The 23,327-nt window shown below is 37.4% G+C and overlaps 1 protein-coding gene across 1 annotated transcript in view; it reads left to right on the top strand.

The window, feature by feature from the left end:
* Positions 1 to 23,327, top strand: part of LOC122792791 (AF4/FMR2 family member 1-like) — a 1,648,712-nt gene that overhangs the window by 1,156,742 nt on the left and 468,643 nt on the right. The window contains exon 13 of the mRNA XM_044060361.1: positions 18,792 to 18,928. Within this exon, the coding sequence (XP_043916296.1) occupies positions 18,792 to 18,928 (137 nt within the window). The remainder of the gene's footprint in view (positions 1 to 18,791; positions 18,929 to 23,327) is intronic.

Genomic DNA, 23,327 nt, shown 5'->3' with positions numbered 1-23,327 from the left:
CTGGCAAGACCAGACAGGAGGAGAAGGCAACTACACACACCACAAAACCAGCCTCACATAATGCTACCACTCCACTGAATCAAACACATAAACACACAAAGACATACTCGGAGGCTCTGAGTAAAATTTACCTAAACAGCAGAGGCCTCCAAAGCAGACACCCAAACAACTGCTACCTCAAGACACCCCACAAGCAACACATAAACCACAAAAGCAGTGTGCAAAGCAGTCACAGCCCTTAAGGCCAAATACAACACCAAACATACTTGTCATAGGTGACTCCATAGTCAGACACACTGACGTCCCACTCACCAGGCTGAACAAGGAGAGGGTCACAGTAAGCTGCCTATCGGGCGCTAGAATCCGCCACATAACACAAGCACTGGGTCACTCCACAGCAAGTACAAATATGACACAGTCATTGTCCATGCTGGTGTGAACGACCTGAGACGTACCTCCCTGGACTGCATGAAAAGAGACATAGAGGAGCTCTCTGATTATGTAGCCCAGGCAGGTATGACCCTAACCCTGAGCAGTATCCTTCCTTCACCAAGAATGATGCCACAATATAGAGACAAGATGATCAGCTTTAACAATTGGCTTAATGTCTGGTGTCATTCAAAGGGGATCCAGTGTCTGTCTGCCTGGGATGACATGCTTGACAAGCCACGCTGCTTCGCAAGGGACGGCTTGCACCTGTCACCCTGGGATTCCGGATATTGGCTAAGGCTCTTGCCACCCCATAGTGCCTTTTTAGGCAAGGCTCAAATTCTAAACCTACCACCCTAGAAAACAAAAATGGGAAGAAATTGAGGGTAATGCTGCTCAATGCCAGAAGTCTAAATCTCAAAATGCACGCACTCGAGGCCCTTCTCAGTATGGAGAACATCGATGTCTGTGCTGTAACTGAAACCTGGTTCAAGGCTCCTGAGAGCACCCCGGCACTATTAGGTTTTACCTCATATCATGCATTCCGGCCCCAAAACCCGGACCACTCCACAAAAGGAGGGGGTGTATCCATATTCATAAAGGATACTCACACCTCCAGGTTGGTGGCAACGCATGAAGCTTTGGAAACCATCCAGGTGCAACTAACAATAGGCAAAACTGCTCTACAAATTGTAGCATGCTACAGGCCACCCTCTCAAACTCAGGAACCCCACACAGCCTTCCTGAAGACACTGGAGGGTATAAATGTATCTCCAAACACCATCATATTGGGTGACTTCAACTACCCGAATATAGACTGGGAACATTACTCAAGCCCTAACTTTCTAGCCCAACGGTTCCTGGAGTTCATAAATTCAAATGCCATGGAACAGCTAGTCACTGTTCCCACGAGAGGAGAAAATATACTAGATCTCATTGTCACAAACATGGGGACAAAATGCTCCACACCGAAGTATATCCCTCATTGGTGAGATCTGATCATAAACTAATCTCACTGGAAATCCACATCCCCCCACCCCAAACAAAAGACCATAGTGAAGAACTTCTCTAAAGCAAACTTCACACTACTCAAGACTGGTGTGGTATCCTTCAAGGCCCCTGAGTCAGAGGAAACCACAACCCAAGCTGCGGAAGCCCTTACAAATGCCTTCTATGAACACCTCCAGGACTGCATGGATCAGGCAATCCCAAATAAAACCAAGACTCTTTCCACAAAGGGCAAACGTCCAGTCTGGTGGACCCCAGCCATTAACAAACTTTACAATAAGAGGAGAAAGCTATTACATGATAGAACAAAATCCATAAAAGGGAAGTCACCCCTGATCATTATTAGTAAAAAATACGAGCACTCATAAAATCAACTAAGGCCAATTTTGAGAGAAAAATTGCCATGGATTCAAAGGACAATCATAAGGCCTTTTTCAGCTATGTTAGGAACCTGGGTGGAAACTCACAGATATGCTCAGAATTAGTCCAAAATGATACAAAAATCACTGAACCCACAGACATTGCCAACATACTGGCAGACAGGTTCAGTGCAAACTTCACCCCTCTCCCCTAAAGGAGAGATAACTATCCCAGCCGAGTGTAGCCTCCCGGACATCTCAAATGCGCAGGTGAAAGCTGCTCTCTCTAAAGCTAAAAACACAGCATCAATGGGACCGGATGGTGTCCCCGGCTGTGTGCTACACGAGCTAAATGAGGAATTAAACCCGCACATAAGGCAGCTGTTTAATCTCAGCCTTACCACAGGATACATGCCCAAGGAGTGGCGTACGGCAACTGTGGTCCCACTCCACAAAGGTGGCGCCTCTACGGACCCTGGTAATTACCGCCCCATAAGCTTAACAAGTCTAGTCTGCAAAGCTATGGAGAGGATCAAAATGGAGCTCATAAACAAAGATATAGGGACTTGCAGACATTGGACCCGACCCAGATTGGCTATGTCAAGGGAAGATCATGCCTTTTGAACTTGGTCGACTTCTTGAAATAGTCACCAAGGCCATTGATGAGGGAAAGGCAGTCCATACAGCCTACCTTGACCTTGCAAAGGCTTTCGACACAATACCCCACTCGGGTATTGTAGAAAAACTTACCAGCTTAAATGTAAACCCATATGTCACAAGATGGGTTGCAAACTGGCTTAAGGACAGAACCCACAGGGTTAGAGTTGCTGGCGCTGTGTCAGACTCCAAGCCGGTCACAAGTGGTGTCCCACAGGGCTCGGTCCTTGGCCCCCTATTGTTTGGCATCTTCTTCTCAGAAGTACAGGCCAACATGGGAGGACTTTGGCTGACAAAGTTTGCAGATGACTGCAAACTGGGCGCCATAGTGGAAAGTGCATCGGACACTGATATCCTTCAGAAGGGACTCACGGAAACAGATAGCTGGTGCCAGAGCCATGGCCTGAAGTTAAACGCCAAAACATGTATAGTCATACCCTTCGGGAAAAACAAGGTAACCCCAAGCTACCATATAGGTGGCAATCCACTAAGCACAGAAGAGGTTATCAGGGACCTGGGGACCCAGGTTGACAGTGGCCTTTCTTTTGACACTCACATTGCTAAAGTGGTTAGAAAGACCTTCTACATTGCCCACCTGATCATGAAGGGATTCACATCCAGATCTAGTGAGGTCATTGTTCCCCTGTACTCTTCACTTATCAGACCAATGATAGAGTACAATGCCCCATTCGGGATGTATCTCACCCGACATCTGCAGCAATTGGAGAGACCCCAAAAGTTCCTCACCAAAAGGATAAAGGGACTCCAAAATCTGTCATATGCTGCCAGATTGAAGAAACTCCAGCTCTATTCAGTCACATACCGTCTGCTCAGAGGTGACATGTGCCTGACATACAAGGCCATGTCCAACCCGGAATTAATGGACATGCTCCACCTCAAAAATCCAAATCCACCAAAACCACTAGAGCAAGCGACTTAAACCTTAGCACGGATATAAATAGGCGTGCTGGAGGGATAGATTTATCACTCAGAGACTCCTATGCTGTGGAATAAAATCCCGGTCCATGTGAGGCAGAGCACCTCGCTGACTCTGTTCAAGAGAAATCTAGACCTGTGGATGGGAGATCGTAGGTTTACCCCGGGAATCATCTCTGGGTCACTGCTGGACAGAGGCACAACAAACTAATGGGCACAGTATTTTTTCATATAAGGGGTGGCGTAAGCCACAATAATTTGGGCTAAGCTTATAAATGCCTTAGGGCAGATAGCCTAGTATAAACCTATGAACCTATGAACCTATAAGATTCCCAACCTACACACCCTCCTAGCAACCCACTACCCAGACATTGTGTCTTACCGAAACCTGGCTAAAACCCAGTACTACTGACAATGAGATACTACCTCCAGGATACAATATTCACCGGTTAAACCATGCTACAAGTAAAGGAGGTGGGATAGCAGCCTTTACAAAAATACTCTGACCATTAATAGAGACACCATTCAACCTCCCTAATTCAGTAACGCAGAGCTCCTCATAACCAAGCTACAGATTAACCAAAACAACCACTTGAACATAGTCTGTGCATACATTCTGCCAGGCAAAAACCTAAATACCCTAGAAGACATCCTTTACTGGTTATCCACTACCTATCCCCAAGAAGCATAGTTCTTGGTGACTTTAACACCAACTGGCACCCCTGCTTTTCCGACCCACCCCCACCCATATAAACTTATCTAGGTTTAAACAGACCATAACCTCTCCCACTAGGATAAACAAACCAACCAACAGGGAAAGTATCCTAGACTGGATCCTAGTTAATAACTAACCCCAACTGTACATAGCTGGTACTCTCCCAGATTACCTCTGTGACCATTGCCTAACCTATATCATAAAACATAAGGCATGAAACCCTCACCAGCCCAAATATAAAACAGTTAGAAACAGGAAAAACTTTGGCGCTGCTATATTCCAAAATTAATTAAAAGCAGATGACTGGTCAAAACTAAAAAAATCTAAGATTAGAGGAGGCCATAGATCACTTTAACACTAAATTCCTAAGTATCCTTAATTCCCATGCTCCAGCATGTACAATAAAAACTAGAACAAATACAGCACCATGGCTCACAAAAGATACCAAAGCTAAAATCAAAACTAGAAACAGAGCCTGGGCCAGCTGGAGAACAACTAAAGCCCCACTTGACCATCTAAGATATCGTCAACTCAGGAATGATGCAAAAAAATATGTTTTACTGGATAAAATCTCCTACAAAAGCAGCATAACAACCCTCAAAACTTCTAGGCAGGCTTAAATCAACTACTTCATCCAGGTCATTCCACCACCACAACCCCGGCTAACTACACCCATAGTTCCCCAGAGACTATAGCTATTGCCTTTAATAACTTTTTCACTGAAACAATCCAATCCCTAGCAAATCAACTAATCCCCTCTAACTTAAACCACATGCCTAATCTATCCAGTAATCACCCCAAATTTAGCTTCCAACCAATATCCACTAGTTTTATCAAAACACTTCTAAAAAAACTAAAACCTGCCACCCTCATTGCTGACCTCCTCCCTGCAGAGTACCTACAAATAGCTGCAGATGCCATTGCATATACCATATCTATCCACACCAACAGAAACTTATCCAAAAATGCTATCCCCTCTCTCTGGAAAATATCTCACATCATCCCACTCCATAAAGGTGGTAACTCCTCAGACATATCCAAGTATAGACCCATTGCCATTCTTTCCCCACTAGCCAGAATAATGGAGAAATTTGTACTCAAGCAACGAATGCAATACCTTACACAGAATAACTTACTATCCAACTCCCAGCATGGTTTCAGGCCATACCACAGCACCACCTCAGCCCTCCTTTCCTTTACTACTGCCATAAACCAAAAGATGAATTACAGTAGGCTAACCTCCGCCCTCTTTCTTGACCTGTCAAAAGCCTTTGACATGGTCAACCATGAACTTGTCATTCTTTCATTAAAATCTGTTTCCCTCAACAAGCCTGCTACCCAGTGGTTCCAGTCCTACCTGACTGGTAGACAACCGGTGGTACTATGGCAGGGCAAACTCTCCAGCCATCTACCTCTTACACTTGGTGTCCTTCAAGGATCCATACTAGGTCCACTACTCTTCTCTCTTTTTATCAACAGCCTTCACACTGCTATCCCTAAAGCTACATGCATTCAATATGTAGATGATTCCACTCTGATCTGCTCAGCCACCTTCTCATCCGAACTGCAAACCTTAACCCAAAATACATTTAACACTATCGAGAACTGGCTCATCAACCAACGCCTACTTTTGAACCCCAATAAAACTAAACTACTTCTCTTCTCACCCACTAGTAGATCTACCATACTTTCATTCTCTGTCACATCTAACAGTGGTACCACTATTTCCCCAGATCATTACACCAAACTGCTTAGGGGTTATCATAGACAATAATCTCAAAATTGTCCTACAGGTCAAGAAAACCATATAGACCATCATTAAGAACATATCAACATTAAGATATTTATGTATGACTGTATGGCAGTCTTCATTGGTGAATTGTGGTAAAATGTTACATACATTCAGGTATCACCCCTTGTAAGTTGTACACTGTAGTCACAAAACATTATTTAAATACTTTACAGAAATTATAAGTAAAATATGTGACCACATTTGTTATTTTTTCCAAGTAAGAGTTTTTCTCCTGAAACTGCAAGAGACATCAAAGGATTACATTTTTATTAGACACATTTGTATCTAAGTGTTTTATAATATTTTTCCAAATCATCTTGAGGAAAAATGTTACAGAAAAAGTTCTAGCTACTAGTTTACTGGCATGATGTGTAAGTTGGTGAAAAATGATTATGCCAATACAGAACAAGGAGAATTAAGTTGAAGGAAACATCAGGAAATATATAGCATTGGAGATACCAGAATGCAAATAATTAAATGAGTGTATTACTAGGAGACTGACCTGCATCTCATACAAAGGGATTATCCCTAGCTTAGGTTTAGTTTTATGCAGATTCTAAACATGTGGGGAATTGTGGAGTTATTTTTTTATGACCATTAAGTGATCCTTAGACAAGAAGCAGTAAAACTGTTTGCAGAATTGAATATAATGCAGGAGACAAAGTTACATGTTGTACAAATGACATTTTATGCCTCTGGATCCAAAGAGTTGGTTATCTAGAAAATATGAAATGCTTAGTGGTGATGTTGACTTAGAGACTGATTCATTTATTAAAACCAATTTGATGACTTTCTTCCATTGAAAATAAGGGTATCTGTGGTTGACGCAACATTACTTAATTTGCAAAGTGCAAAGATTTTGTTAGATGTCTGTTAAAAGATTGCAGTAGTTTGAATATGGCCTATTACATTTGGGATATTGCTAGACAGCTTCCACAGTATGCAAATTGTATGTGTATGAACGAAAACACATTTTGCACAGTATCTCTGCTGACACTATTCGGGTATCAGCTTGGAACGTGAAGTCATATGTTCATCAGAACAAGTAGTAAAAGTTGGCTAATGGTATGCAAAATTAACAAATTAGGCTTAATTTGTTAAAAAATAATGTACATGCTACTTAATGGTCAATAGACCTGAGACATAAGAAATGAGAGAACATTGATAAGATATTAGATATTTGGTTGAATGAATAACAGTAACAGAATATAACTTTCCATGTGTTTTGCATGCTAATGCTATGATTCTTATTGTTTAGTAACTGCAGAGTATGAGCTTAGTATTTAGGATTATGCATTAGAAAGAAATAAAGGGGAATGCAAGTTGCAAATAAGTTTGTGAAAGTGCATAAAGATACAAGTTAAGTATGACACGAAATAAAATTATATATGGGTTTATTAAAAAGAAGATACTTTGAGAATATTTTAATTTCAAATCAAAAAGAGAATTTTACATATAATTTTAGAATTATGAGGTCCTTTTTAATAAGATTTAATTTAAGCAGGAATACTGAGCTGTCACTTATAATTAAGCAAACCAAGACTGAAATAAATGCTACATGCCAAATAATGATTTGTACATAATGTGACAGGATAAATCAGATTTTTCACAGGGTACATAGCATGTAGCATTACTTTACAATACAGGTCTAAATAAGAACTTTTGACTTTTGAGAAGTACATGCCTGACAACATTTTGGTGTCAAGGATATTTCATGAAAACAATGGTAATGTAAAATGATATGTGTAAGAAAATATAATTTGGTATTTGACACCTGTCACCTGAAGTATTTTAAATGACCTTATATCCTGCCTTTAAATCAATTTTACCAGATTTTCCCCACCTATAGGTATTATTTTATAAAAGGTGTGTTGACAACCTCTTTTTTATAGTAAAGGGTAATCAGCTGGAATGTACGAATTTTTTTAGAACAGTTAAATTCTGTTACATCTTTTTTTAAAGTTTACATTAGGATATCTGAACACTAAGGTTAACTTCTTTGATGTAACAGTTTATCTAATAATGTTAATATGTGTTTTGAGAGTACTATACATATAAAAATACTTTTGTAAACAAGTACTTATATTTTAGAAATAATAATCCTACAGATATTAAAAAGAATATCCCTAGACTAGAGGGCAAATATTCAGATGATTGTCAAATAGGAAGATTTTCTAAAATAAGTTGCCTTTATTGTTAAGATATTCAGTGAATGTGAGTATAGATTAGACAAATTGATAGCAGTGGCAGAAGAAATTAAAAAAAATAGTTTTACACCTTTTTTCTGATAATAATACTAATGTTCCCTGTTGAGTGATAATATATCACATTTTTATCATCTCTTCCTGTCTTAGCTATTAATTGCTGAACTTCATTTTCCTCTAATATTGATGTAATTAAATCTACTACAAATATCTCCATTTGTAACTTTTCTTGGTTTCCACATTCCTATCCTTTATAGTAGTTTTCATAAAATTTCCGAAATACCTCAGCCTTTTCTGCTTTCTGTTGTCTGAGTAATGCAGCTAAAAGCTTTTGTACTTTATAGTTACCAATAATAGTTGCTTAATGGCAACCTTTCTCAACTTCCGCATATTATCCAATTACTCCCGTATTTAGCATTCTGCAGTTTCTCCTCCTGTTCTGTAAGTTTCCCCTTACTCAACAATATGTTGAACTTCCTCAACCCCTCTAAATAATTCATATTACTCTTTCACATATCTTTCTCTGTTATTTCCACAGTATTTATTAAAGTCCAATTTAATTTTCCCTCTCACTAGCTATCTCTTCTGAAGAAATTTGTCTTACTCAATAACTTTAAAGTAATTTTCACTACACATTCATTAAATTCCTCTCTTTTAAACACTTAAGTAGGAAAATACCTCATTTTACTTTATTACCCTGCATCTTCATCTAATTTTTTATTGATGCATGGTTTGAAATAATAATTAGATATGTGTCAAAGATCAAGCCAAATGCTCCTGTGAAACACTATTTTTATTCTGTCTTGCCTAGCTATTATCCTTGGGGGAATAAATATGTAACTTCTTTGTTCCTTCTGCTGCATTTACATATCCCATGCCAAATATTCTCATATATTTCTTCAGGAAGCTACCCTTCTTTGTTAAAATTTGCCTTCTTGGTCCTCGTTATGCATCCACACTATTGCAGATCATTGTCTAGTCTCCACCCATATCCGGTGCTGAAAGCTTATTATTTCTTTTAAAAGTTTCTTAGGCTACATAAAAGCAGTTTTAGGTGGAGCATGAATTAATGACAGTGTAATAATTCTCCCCGCCAATAACCCCTTGCTACTAAAAATCTATCTCTTTTCCCTTCTTATCTCACTGTTAACCCCCCACAGTCACAATTATCACTCCCATTTTCCTTTGTCCCTGATATTCCTCTGAATACCTACCCTAAAATCATTTTTGAAATTCCAATGCTCACTTATATCCTTATACTTCTCCTGGTACATTTCCATTTGCACTATAAGCATCTTAATGCAATTCAGTACTCTTTGCTTTTTGTTCAAATGTGTAAGGCCATTTACATTCCATGATAACATGGACAGAGTAGCCATTACGATATAAAGCTGTTACTCCCTCCTGTTATACATGGCAGTTCTTTTTGATGAAAACGACCAACTTTTATCTTATATGTACTCACTAATGGTGTTCAGGCTAATCTCTTATATAGTTGCTTCTTCACTTCTCCACATGAGTCTATTTTTTGCTTCACTGAAATTGTTTAAAAAAACTAAATAGATTTTCAAAGCCTTCCCTTCCCTTTTTGACTTGCATCAAATCTACAAAATTACTCTGTGTGCGCCTTCATTTGGTTAAGATGATAACCAAGTGCTCCATCTGCCTGAGTTCATGGTAGCTCACCTGATGTAAAAGACCCCACTGCACTTAACGAAGCATGTACCTAAATGCTGTTAAGTTCTAGGACTCCAAGGGAGGCAACTATGTGTATCCCTTATTCACTTCCAAACTTCATTTATTTTGTACTGAACTGCTTGCCAATGTACCTTTAAATGCTTATTATACTGTACTTTGTACATGTCACTCAGTGGATAGTGCTCAAACGTCTCATAATTAATTGCTTCATTCTGCAGATTCAGTCTCCAAATAAAAGTAGTAAGTATTTGCTAATGAAAAAAGCTGGTAACTTTGCACATGTAGATTTATAAAATAATCTTTATAAGTTTCACTCAGACCACATTATTCAGATCTGTCATGATTGCTTGTGCCTTTTATCTTCTTGTCTGTAACTGAAAGCCTTTGCTAATGAAAATATAGCCAATAACATTACAGATTCAATGCAGAAATATCATTTTCCATGCCCTTCATCACTTTCTTATTTTATATACCTGTTTGCTTGAAATGCCTTGTCAGTAACTTAAACCAAGGAAACTAATCTAGATCTCCAGCTCCATAAAAGCAAAGGAATTATTTTCTTAATAATGCATGTATTACAATCAACACAGTCATACATATCCCACTCCAGCATCTCAAGATCACAGCATTATATTAACTTTAACTTGTTTTAGTGTAAAACTTAGATACTTTACAACTTATCAAAAAATGCTTTTAGTATATTGTAATTTGTACCACAATCACTGATAATCCTCCCCATTCACATTTAAAATACACCTGACTGCACACTGTACAAAATAGCTTTACAGTATAACATGCAATTTACATCATGAATTTTATCCAGATAGTAAGAGCAAAACATATTTTACTTGCAATTATTTCTCCATGCTAAACGTTAATGGCATAAAGTGTAACATGTGCTTTACAGTTTACCCACTAGTTTAACATAGTCAATAAATTTCCAGTCTTTCTCAGCTGCTCATTGCAAAGCCACTTTTCACATGTGTGTTCCTATACCCAGCTGGATTTGTACTTTAGTCTCTCATTTACTCACTAATTTTGCAGTATTCTTTGTGTCCTGATCATATCCTTCTCTAAACACTAGTCTGTGGTTCAAATCCAAGGTAATCCTGATATTTCTACGCAGCTGCAATGTTTTTTTTTTCCTGCCTTTCAAGCACTTTACTTGGGAACAGAGTCTCTCTGTGGACTTTGTATAGCTAGAAGAAGAATAAATAGAATCCCTCCTGCTTTTTCTGGTTCACTGTATATTGGATAAACGTTTTATTTCCTCTTTAGCCTGTTCTGCATCAAAAAATGTCATTGAATGTCTAGGAAAAAATTATTTGAAAACAGCTAGAATACAGCAACTTGAATTTCGCACATGACTCTTGACTTGATTGCTGGGATAAACTTCCTTCTTTTCTGCCTGGTGTGCAGTAAATAATAGTTTTTTTTTACAGACACACAAGCCCCCCCTCCCAACCAATTTCATTACTTTTCCATTCTGTCACAATTTTGTCGGGATCAAATTATTTCTTCTGGCATGTTTGCATTTTTACTAATATCAGTCTTGTCAGCTTTCTCGTGGCCAAATTTAGAGCAATTAGCAATTCCTTATTTGAAGCCCCATTCCAATTCCTAATATGTAGTTTCATCAAATTAATGCAGTCTGTTCCCACCAGTTTCAGCACAAAATCTCAGGTTTTCTATTCATACTCTGTCTTATAACACTACTTGTTTTTGAAATAGCTTTTCTTAATAGGTCTTATGCTTAGCCAGCCTTTTCCTCATTTCAGCATTTACTTTTTGCAATTTCATCACTTCATTTACGTACTTCTTTAAAGCTGCTTCTATTTTTTCAGCCTTGTGTTATTTGACTTTTAAAATTCCTTCAGTGTTTCACTTATTTTAAACAAACTAGAGTGCATTTGATTTATTTGTTCCTCTAAATTACTGGAAGCTAAGAAACATGAATTGATTTCTGCGCAACAGCTGCTACATTCTTACTCCGTTGAGGTTATTATTTTTTTTTTATTTTCTGTTACCTTTTACTAATTTCTTATTTAGTGGCATCTATTCAGTGTAATTTCTTACCAGCAACTGAAGTTTACCGACGTTAATAGCTTTTACTGGCTTTTTTTCACAGCTTCTGTTTTCACTCTGGGAGAACTGTTCTCAACCTGGTGAACAGTGTGCAGCAATTTTAGAAGTATAAATAGGTTACTTTTGTATTTATTTTCTGCAGTTGTAAGTACTGATTTATATAAGAGAAATGTTAACTAAAAGAAATATATTTTGATGCAAGCTATTGCTGCCTATAGATGGCCAAGACACACAGGAACAGAATGGTGGGATTGAGATGACATGTTTCTAAATTTTTTCTAACATAATTATACATTTAGAAACAAAACTTTCAACTCACATCTTGAATTATTGATAAAGCTTAGTTTGTGATCTGTATAATGTGGTATTTTTTGTAACATAATTAAGTTCTGGATAGGCATACTCATTTCAAGAGTCAAGGGAACTCTGCTATTCAGATGAGCATGTTCTTCGGGCCACACACTGCAATTCAGACTTCCTGGTGAGTATAAGAAGAAGTTAACTGAGTCAGGCCCTTATTGGTGACAGTATCCAAGATGCCCATATATCAAAAGTTAAGGATGTTGATATTAAAGTCACTAATAATAAAGATATGTTTCACTGTAGCCTGAAGTACAGCTTCAAGTTAGGATCAAATTCTTTCTCCTGGCATGGTTGCATTTTTACTAATATCAGTCTTGTCAGCTTTCTCGTGGCCAAATTTAGAGCAATTAACAATTCCTTCTTTGAAGCCCCATTTTATTATGGCTGGCAGTAGAAGAGAGTATTGACTTGTAAATTCATTGATAACCATTTTCAATTATGATCATATGAGAATAATTTTGTGTGTAGGAGTGATTTTTTTTTTGTGAAGCTCCTGACAGGGTCCTTTAGAAATAGTTATATTATAGTTATTATTTGCTCATCATATTTGGGTTATTGTCAAGCACTGAATAACTTTTAAAGATTTCAGGGTGCTGTATTTTGCCTACAAGATAAAGATCTTTCATTTTTAAAGGATGCTTTTGTGCTGTGCCAGCTTTCATTAGCACTTCATTCAACTTTTTCAAGATTGCTGCTGATCCCCAATTTTAAACTTATTGTCTCTTGTTCTCAGTATTTTTTATCGTGTTTCTGACTAGTGACAGTCAGCTCCAAAGCCGTCTTAGAAATGTGATTTTGTATTGGTTTTGGAAGTGCTTCAAGAAATGCTTGTTTCATAAACAATTCCGGCACCCCTTTTTTAATAATTTCTCACTGGTATAATTCATTGCATTACATTGCATCATTACCAAAACAATTGATCCAAAATAGCACGGAAAAAATATTAGTAAAGTTAAGCACTGTTGTCTGTCACATTCAGAAATTCATCAGCAATGCTATAAACTACTGAGTGTCCAGTATATAAAGCATTCACAAATCCAGTCACATAATAATGAAAACCTAAGTTATTTAAAAGTCATTGTAGTCTTAGGTAAGTAGGAATCAATTTTTATATAAACATTCCTTATTTAAGATGCTGTCATTGTACATGCATATCATAGATGATTTTTGTGTGCGTGTGTGGAAAGGAGATTAAAAGTTACTTGATAATTTTGTAGAAGTGTTAATTAGCAGTGCTGTTATTTATTGTTTCAGTAAAGTGACATGGGCCTTAAAGTACATTTTTTTAGATTTCAAAATTACTGTAGATGTGACTGCATTGAAATCCCATAGTCATTTCTATAGTATGAACACATCTGCATTCTAGCAGCCAGTATCCTGTCTACATGAAATATAATCTTATATAAGGACAATTCACAAGAACCCCGGGACTGTGTACAGCAGATTTAGAATTTCAGGATGAAATTTCATTTTTAATTTAACTAATTGTAGAGACAGTTATGAAAGCTATAGACTGATGAGAACTGCTAATGAAGTGATTGCAAGAGCTCTACAAGATTTCCTCCTATTTTATTGTTTTTCTTCTATTACTGGTCAACAAGAACATTTTTGTAAAAGTTTTTTCAATTCTAAAGCCAGTTGACAGTCAAGGAATTATGGATATAAAAATATAATTGGAAAATTATGTCGACAGTAGTGATTCAGTCAAAGCTATTGCTGACATCCTAACTTTAACAGGGCTGAGCCTGTAGGTGGTCATTGATCAGTGTTTTACCCCAGAAAACAAATTTAAACAAATAACTTCTTTATAAGATGAGCAATAATTTGAAATTATTTTTAGAAAATGATGCTGTCATTCAACCCCTTGTATAAAATAAACCTAAGGGAACTTATCATTTGTGGTGGGTATATATAGGGCTCAACTTCAGTAGACTGAAATTACACTTAATCAAAACTTACTTTACTGAGATGACATCACCAAACTTTGAATAAACCGAAGCTTCGCATTACCGCATTTTTTTCAGGGAATGGAGACAGTTGGCCAACATAAGGAAATTTGCCCTTTTTCCCCCACTGTAGTATGGTCCCGGAGTTGGTATATTTAGTTTGGGGAGGTGGGGGACTTAGTCCCCCACCTGTGTGGGTTGGACATACTGCTGTTTGTTTTTCATGTTCAATGTTGCCAAGTGCCTCCATTCCCTGTAAAAAATACAAATAAAAAATGTGATAATATGAAGCTTCAGTTTATTCAGTTCAGTGATGTTGTCCCGGTAAAGTAAGTTTTAATTAAGTGGAATTTCGGTGTACTGAAATAGACCCATATATAGGTATAGCAGATTTATTGATGAGGGCTCTTTTTCAATCTTTCCCATCTGAACAGAAGTATTAGAGTAAACAGACATTTTACTTGTAATGATACTGGAGTAGTTTATTTTGCTAGGTGCATAACATATAGTCGTCTTCACTTAGGTAAGACTACTAGTTTTTTATTTAATCACATACATATGGAGTCAAAACACAAGGGTACAAGTGCTTTGCATATACACAGTATAGAATGCAAGAGTTTTTGGGTACTTGGTTTCTTTATAATTGACAATGTGAGTGAGAGTTGATTTTAATAATGCTTTAGAGGTTAAGGAATTACAATGGCAGTTTTTTTGTCCATAGGTCACCAGGTTTGAATGATACAATAAATGTTATCTAACACCCTTAACTAAATAAAACTGATTGATTTGCTTTGAAATATTTGTATGTAATTCACATATTAATTATCATGTGACTTCCAGGTTATTCTTGAATGAGATATATATATATATATATATATATATATATATATATATGTGTATATGTATATATATATATATATATATATATATATATATATGTGTGTGTGTGTATGTGTGTATATATATATATATATATATATATATATATATACGTATGTATGTATATGCAAATATTTTATATGGGTCTACTTCACATCACCTAAATCTCATTTGACTGACTTTCATTTGACTGAGACCAAATCACCTATTTTTCAAAATACTGAAAACTCATTTGACAATCTCATTTCACCGAAAGCTTACAATGCTAAATTTCAAAAGACTCATTTTTAAACCAAAGACATACACACTTACAACACTAATGACTACCTCTTTCCAGAATTTAAAAACTACTTACCCTCTTAACAGAAGCCAGGCAGTGTAAAACCAAACTAGGTTGGTGGTTATCCCCCCCCCCCCACAACCCCCTGAGTATATATACTAAGTCCAGGATCACAGCACAGTGGGGAAAAGAGTACTTGCCTTACAGTACTCTACATGCTGCCACTACTGCTGGGAACACACAACATATCCGCCTTATTACTTTAGATACTTCCCATCAAAATGTAAAGAGACATACCCACATTTAGAAACACTACAACACTACTTTTAGATGACTATCTGTATTCTGACAGTCACCACTGTAAGTTACAGAAATTATTTTTATCACAAGCAAGTCACAGATGAAGGGAATCCCACATCATGTATATGGCTTACAATGTAGTGAAATGAGAGTCAGTCAAATGAGTTTTCAGTATTTTGAAAATTAGGTGATTTGGTCTCAATCAAATGAGATTCAGGTGATGTGAAATAGACACACACATATATACATACATATCTATATATATATATATATATATATATATATATATATATATATATATGGGTCTATATGACTTGGTCGACATTTCATATGACTGACTGTTTATTTGGTCGACAGTTCATTTGATCGACAAGCATTTGCCCCCTACCCCAATGTTGTGCGACCCTGGAGTTGATATATATAGTTAGGGGGTTGTGGGGGGCACAGCCCCCCACATTGGGGGGTGTGGGGGGCAAAGCCCCCCACCTAAAATGCTTGTCGATCAAATGAACTGTCGACCAAATAAACAGTCAGTCATATGAAATGTCGACCAAGTCATATAGACCCATATATATATATATATATATATATATATATATATATATATATATATATATAGATCTAGGACTGTTGAACGAAACTTTAACATCCCGAATCCACAATAACCGAACCCACTTTAACGAAAGTGCTTTCACTGAAAAAGCGCTTTTGTTACTGTGTTACAAAAAAAAAAAAAAAAAAAAAAACAATAAATCTACTTTTATGCAGGGGGGCTGTGCCCCCCACACCACCCCTACTTTAATATTCTCACTCTGAGGTCGTACTACAGTGGGGAAAAGGGAATTTTCCCTTATCCACACCTTAGTGCGACCAGCACAACGAGCATACTTATCTGAAAGTGCTGCTTCAGTGAACAGTACTTTTGGCTAAGTATGTTCATTGATTTCTGCTTCGGGAGAAAGTGCCATCGGGGATCAGTATGGATCCCATATATATGTATATATATATATATATATATATATATATATGGGTCTACTGCTTTTGGTCGAATTACATTTGGTCGAAAATTATTTCAGGCAAGCCCACTTCACTGAAAGCACATTTGGTCGAATTCCATTTGGTCAAAAATGGAATATAGCCTCTGCCCCACTGCAGTGCGACCCTGGAGTGAGAATATAAAGTTAGGGGGTGTGTGGAGGGCATAGCCCCCCACATTTTGCAACAATTTTTACTGATCTTATATGTTTCAATGTAGTTTTAATGGATACACAAGTATATAATAGTGAATACACTGCAATTATGTGGGGGGATATGCCCCCACCTGCCCCAATGTGGGGGGCTGTGCCCCCCACACACCCCTAACTTTATATTCTCACTCCAGGGTCGCACTGCAGTGGGCCAGGGGCTATATTCCATTTTTGACCAAATGGAATTCGACCACATGGGTTTTCAGTGAAATGCATTTTCGATGAAGTGGGCTGACTGAAATCATTTTTGACCAAATGTAAATCGACCAAAAGCAGTAGACTCACACACACACACACACACACACACACATATATATATATATATATATATATATATATATTTATAATTTCTGAATGAGATAGAACAAAAGTACTTTATTAAAATGGAGAAGCATATTTTTGCATAATGGTTAAGGTCTTTAACTCACAGATGTAAGGAACAAGGGTACCTGTAGTCATTTGCTAGCCTTGTAATAGTCTTCTGAGTGAGAGCCTAGTATTTACCTGTGAACCTGTATAGTTTTGGAGTTTGTATTTATTTAGTTAGTTATTTGATTTTTTTTTTTTTTTACAATTACCATTTATTAAAAACTTTATGTATTTGCTCATTTTGTTGTCTGCTTTCCAGCTGTAATATTCCCAATTGCACAGCCTTGCAAATAGCTATATAATTGATTGAATATAACATAAAGAATGGTCTTCATTTTCTTTGACCTTAACAAAGAATTTTAAAACCTGGGTAAACTGTGTAACATTGCATTGAAACATTTCCTTTTTGAGATGTGCAAAAAGTGAGTAATGTTAAAGTAATGGATTTATCCCACTTTGTGTAAAAATCAGAAAACATTGTTTGATTAAATGAATCATTAGTTGTAGAGAAGAGTGAAGGATAGAAAGCAGCTTTTATATTAGCTCTGTTTTTCATCTTAAATATCTCTTCTTTAAAGATCTGATTTCAAGACAGGCAACTTAATAATTTTTCTAAATTTAGTTTTATCTGGCCTTTAGCATGCTAGATTTCTTGATTGTAATCATGTTTTATAAGAAGAATGAGATCAGAGTTAATATATCCCCTCCTACCTAAATCATTGAACAAGGTAGTCTTCCAAGATCTGCAGAGTTGCTTTAGAGTTATATTATCCACCCCCTAATATACAATAGATAAATAGCTGCTGTGCTGAAAAGCAGTAATTTAGAAATTAATAGTTTTAAGTTAGATTTTGCCTGTTTAGGGTATTGGCTAGTCTAAAACTAATGATCTGAATCCTTTGGTGTTTCTCTCCAGCCATCCACTAAAGTTGGTGTAAGATGAATGCAAAATAATGTATTGTCTGTTCAATCAAATTTTTGTTTTCAGACCCCTAATCACAATTACATGCTTCAATAGGGCACTGCTAGCCGCAAATACTGTAAAGACTGTTACAGTGACTGTTCCAAATTTGTTCTTCATTAAAGACAACTTTCTTAATACAAGTCACTTTTTTGTATTGGGTGAGATCTCTGAATTGTGGAATTTTGGAATCTACACTATGCAAGATGCTCTTCCTTTTTTAACCTAAATAATCAGTTCTGAAATAACAGTAAATATTGTTGGATGTTACTCACTATATTGCATTGCAGTTATTTTTTTTCAGTGAATTGGCTCCTTCCTGTCATTTAGACTATTTATAAAATACTCTAAAGTAAATGAAGACGAGATAAGGAAGTGTGGCAAAGTATAACAATGGCAAAGGACAACATTAAACCTACTTCTTATTACTTCAGACTATCCACATTTATTCATCAGGTTTACCTACATATGAACACACTATCATTAAATGTTGAAATATGACTGTGGAATCATTTTTATTAACCTTGTTTTATTCTGATGATGTTTACATTCTCTTTAATTAGACTGATAAGATCGGAAGAGCATTTACGTACTTAGATGCTGCCCTGTCTTTTATTCAGTGTGCTGTATCCATGGAATGTGATACAGAGGCACCTAAATCAGGATATACCATGTTCTCAGAGACTGTGGATCTCATTAAGTAAGTAGTGTATAAGTAATGCATTTGATGTCTTTTGTTCTGTTACACTTGTGTATCTGTGTTACTCTCTTGTTGTGTTGGGTGAGCTGTTACCCATATTATCTGTACTTATCTGCATTAATATTTCAATGACAGATGTTTGCAGAATGGCAGTTCTGTGCACTGAATATTCCCATGTTGTTGTTGCATCAGATTTACCCCTTGCATAAAATGTTTCCACAGCCGCTCTCATCCTTCTTTGTCAGGGGTAGTTAAAACAAAACGCATTTTAATGTTCTAACATTTATTAAGGTATGTGTTATATATACACCAGTGTGCAGGGGAGTGTGTTAACTGTGATTCTTTAAATACTGGATGGTGCAGTATGTCACACACTCCCCACCTGTAAATCTCTTTGGGTTTATCAAAGCACATTTATATATTTAAACTAAAAGTCTTTGGTAGTCAAGTAGCAGTACTGCTGTAGTCTTTTCTTAGTTTATTACAGCCTGTGTGGGATCCTTGTTATACTGAATTTTGTGGGGTACAGTGTAGAAAATTGTGTACTACTACTCCTGGCATGCTAGGACTGGGGGAAACATGCTTCTAGTGATGGCACCTGGTCACTGTAATAGTACAATTTATATTAATAAATGTATTCTTTGTCACAAGTGCTGTCAGTAAGCATAGAGTAATAATTACATTTTTGTTGCCTGATATATTCCAACACATTTTTAGTTATTGTGTTAAGCTCCATTTTATTCGACTCTGTACTTTTAATTTTTGGAAACTACATTTCTTCTTATTCAACTGTTTCCTTATTTTTTTTTTCCTTACAAGTAGGAGCTTATTGACACTGAGTTAAAGGAGATGGGGTAGGGAGGGAATAGCCTCAGTTAAATCAATCAAGATTTTTTGTAAGGTGTGATATCCATCATCAGCTTTTATAGCTTCCACATAAGACTAGGTTAATTTACTGACAGAGTCCAAAATAAATAGATAATTTATTGCATTATAATAAAATTTTTTCCTAACTTTTTCTATTATAGAATGACCTAACTGAATATTAAATATGAGGGAATACTGCTCTGAAGTAAACGGAGGAAGAGCAATGCTCACATTTAGGAATTCATGCAAACACTGAACAAGAATTTCTAAATATTGTTCTAATGTGTAAATTTGTACAACTAGTAAGGGAGCCTAAAATAATTATCTTTATGTAGTTATTACTAGCTGTACTGATAATGATTTTAGGTTTCCTTACCAGTTATACGAAGTTGTACATTAGAACAATATTTAGAAATTCATGCTCAGTGTTTTGATTTGAATAAGTTTGCCGTAATGGTTAAGGCATTTACCTCACAGACACAAGGTCCAAGATCTGATTTTCATCTTTGAAGGAAAATTGTCTAGCCATAAAATGCCCAGTAAGGGGTTGTAGCCTAGTGTTTGCCTCTGGAACCAAGTTTAACTATTCCAGTGAATGTTTGGGTAATTTAAATCTATCATTATTACATGTCTGTATTTAAACTAGGATTATAAGTACAAGAGATTATCATGTTTATTGACTAGGCCCATTGAAGGCTGCTCTGTCTGTGCATATTACTTGTCATTCAGAGCGACACAAATTTAGCACCATTTGTTATCAGGTCTGCATGTTACAGAGTTAGAGTAATAGCAGCACATCCCTGCCATTAATATTGTGTTATAAGCAGTCTGTTTTACAGTAAGTAGAAATATGAAAGGATGTGTGTTCCAAACTCGACCGATTGCTGCTGTACTAATATTGTCTTGTTGAAGAACATATGTCAACTCATGAAACTTTATTGTAAGACTATGAGTACTGCTGTAAAGTAGTGTTATTGCATGATTAGATATAATGTGTTTTAGGCAAGTTGTACTTGAGGTAGACTTTACTGGAAAAATGTTTTAGATATGAGCTGATGTTGCTACTAACAATGTAAGTTAGATGTAAATTGTCTGATGCAAACATATGGTAAACAGTCTTCCCAGTAATTAGTTTCACTGAGTATACCTTGCATAGTGTCTTAGTCAATTATTTAACAGAAATACTAGTGTATGCACATAACACCTGCATTGATGAATGGTACTTGTGGGGAAAGTCAAGAGTGCATCATAGGGACAAAGTCAAAGGAAAATATGAGGTCAGCAGTGACACAGATGAACACACACACACACACACACACACACACACACACACACACACACACACACACACACACACACACACACACACACACACACACATCCAGGTAGGTGGTGGGTCTGATGGTAAGAAGCATCATGGGAAGAAGACTGATACAAAGATTACAAACCTAACAGGATATGGATGTTACTGCAGCACTTTGCAGAAATGTGATGTGCCATTTTATGTTTGTTCACTTTGCACCATTTTTGATTTGCTCTGTACACATTGTTCCTGTTGTGCTGTAACAGGAGATGTTCTGTAGTCCTATCTCACCTTCATTCTTACATATGGGTTTGGAGCCAAACCTAGTCTCCGACTCTGCCTATTTCAAAGCTCAAAGACTCTGAATTGGCTCGTGGCTGGGTAGGTTTCCCATAGTGCACCAATGCAATCCCCAGATCTCATTTGCTGTGTCTACGAGTTCAGAAGTGCTTCTTGCTTGGCCGTGGCTAAGTTTAAACTTTTTGACTTTATTATCACTTTACTGATAATATAGCTAGTTATCTTATTACTATATATTCTTTAATAGTCTTTAATAGTCATAGTAGTGTTTTAGAAGAGTTTTAGAAGTGTGTTTTTTTTCTGTTTGAATTAGTTAGCTGTTGACAACTGGTTGACCTCTGGCCCTTGTTGTTCTCCATTTGGTATTCTGTGTTCTTTTTTCTATTAACATTGATATTGCATAGGCCTGCATTCCCAGGACCTTATTTTCACTTATATATAAATATGTATTGTTTGTAGTGTTTTTGGATAGTCTTGTTACAGTTTTCCTCCAGGTCCGCCTTTAGGGCCTTTGTTTCTATTTTTGAAAATTTTAAGCTTGTGTGCAGTGTTGTTTGATCATTACTTGCCTGCTACTAGTTACTGGCTTTTTTCTGCGACTTAGCTTATCTAGCTAGGTCTGTTTAAGTTAGAGGACCTAGTTCTCGTTGTGCTTGTTGGATACCTGATTTATTTCATAGCTCTTCAGCATGTCTAAAGACCACAAACCTTTGGGTTTCAAAAAAATGTATAAAGTGCTCCCAGAAGATGTCAATTACGGATGGCCATAGTAATTGTGTTTATTGTCTCTGAGCCAATCATTTGCAGGAAACTTGTTTATTCTGCCATTCCTTTAGCTCCAGAGTTCTCCAGGAGCGGAAGAACAAGTTAATTTTGAAAGGTCTCCTCAAGCCTTCCTTCAAGGAAGACTTAGCAAGTTCTTCTTCTTCATCCAAGTCACATTCTTCCAAGAAAGAGAAGGTTAAGTCGGCCAAGAGGCATTCTCTGGCACTGACTAGTTTCGGAACCTCCTCAGAAACAATCAAAACTGGATAAGACTTCTACCTCATTGGCTCCACTGTCCTCGGAGCTGGTTGAGGTTGTCGATATTGGCACTTCAGTGTCGGCATAAGTCTTTTGGAACTGACGACTGAAAAATTGCATTGGAGCCAGTCCAGAGATCTTTTGCCGGTCTCCCCAACCTTAAGATCTCCAATTTTGCAGCGATCTAGATTGCCTACCCTGTCATCCAGATCCTCTAAGAGCCTGTCAGAGGCCGATGTGGAGAGAGTAGTGCTTAGACTCCTGAAGTCATCTGCTTTACCCAAATTGTTGTTGGCTCTGACCCAGTCAGTTCTGGCGTGACCTGAGTCCATCTTCTCTGTTGTGGTTTCCCCTCCAAGCCGGGTTGGGCCTTCTGAGCCAGAGTTTTTGGTGCCACCTTTTGTGGAACTCTCGGTTCCAGCTCCCCTCATGGTTGTCTCAGAACCGAGCTCTGCTCCGACACCTTCAGCGCCATCCATAGTGTCTAGGACCCGAAGCTCACTGGTCAGCCCCAACTGGGACACTTGGACCCGAACCTCCTCGGTTCCGAGTCTTCCTCTTGGTGCGTCGGCTAGGGTGAGCTCGGACCCTACATCCATCTCAGAACCAGTCGCTCTGGAGCCGATAACTATCTCCATTTCCTCGGAACCAGGGTTGTCCTCTGAGCCAGAGAAATCTGCTTTTGAGATGATGAGGAGTGTGCTGTCTTGCTCATCAGCTCCATGTAAGGGCACCGATGCTCTCCCCCCTCAAGCACTGACCTCAGTCTCAGCTCCTACTCTCTCTCAACAAGAGAGACCCACAGCCTAAGGAGCCCCCATTGGGTGGCCCCCAGTCTTCTGAGACCTCCCCAGAATACCCTTCTGAGGAGCTCCCTTAGAAGAGGACATGCAAGAGGAAGCATGT

This window comes from Protopterus annectens, chromosome 2.part0 (assembly GCF_019279795.1).
Source record: "Protopterus annectens isolate FY-2018-M chromosome 2.part0, PAN1.0, whole genome shotgun sequence".
Lineage (NCBI taxonomy): Eukaryota > Metazoa > Chordata > Ceratodontiformes > Protopteridae > Protopterus > Protopterus annectens.
Note: the sequence above shows the minus strand (reverse complement) of the source record. Positions and strands in the feature narration are given on the sequence as shown.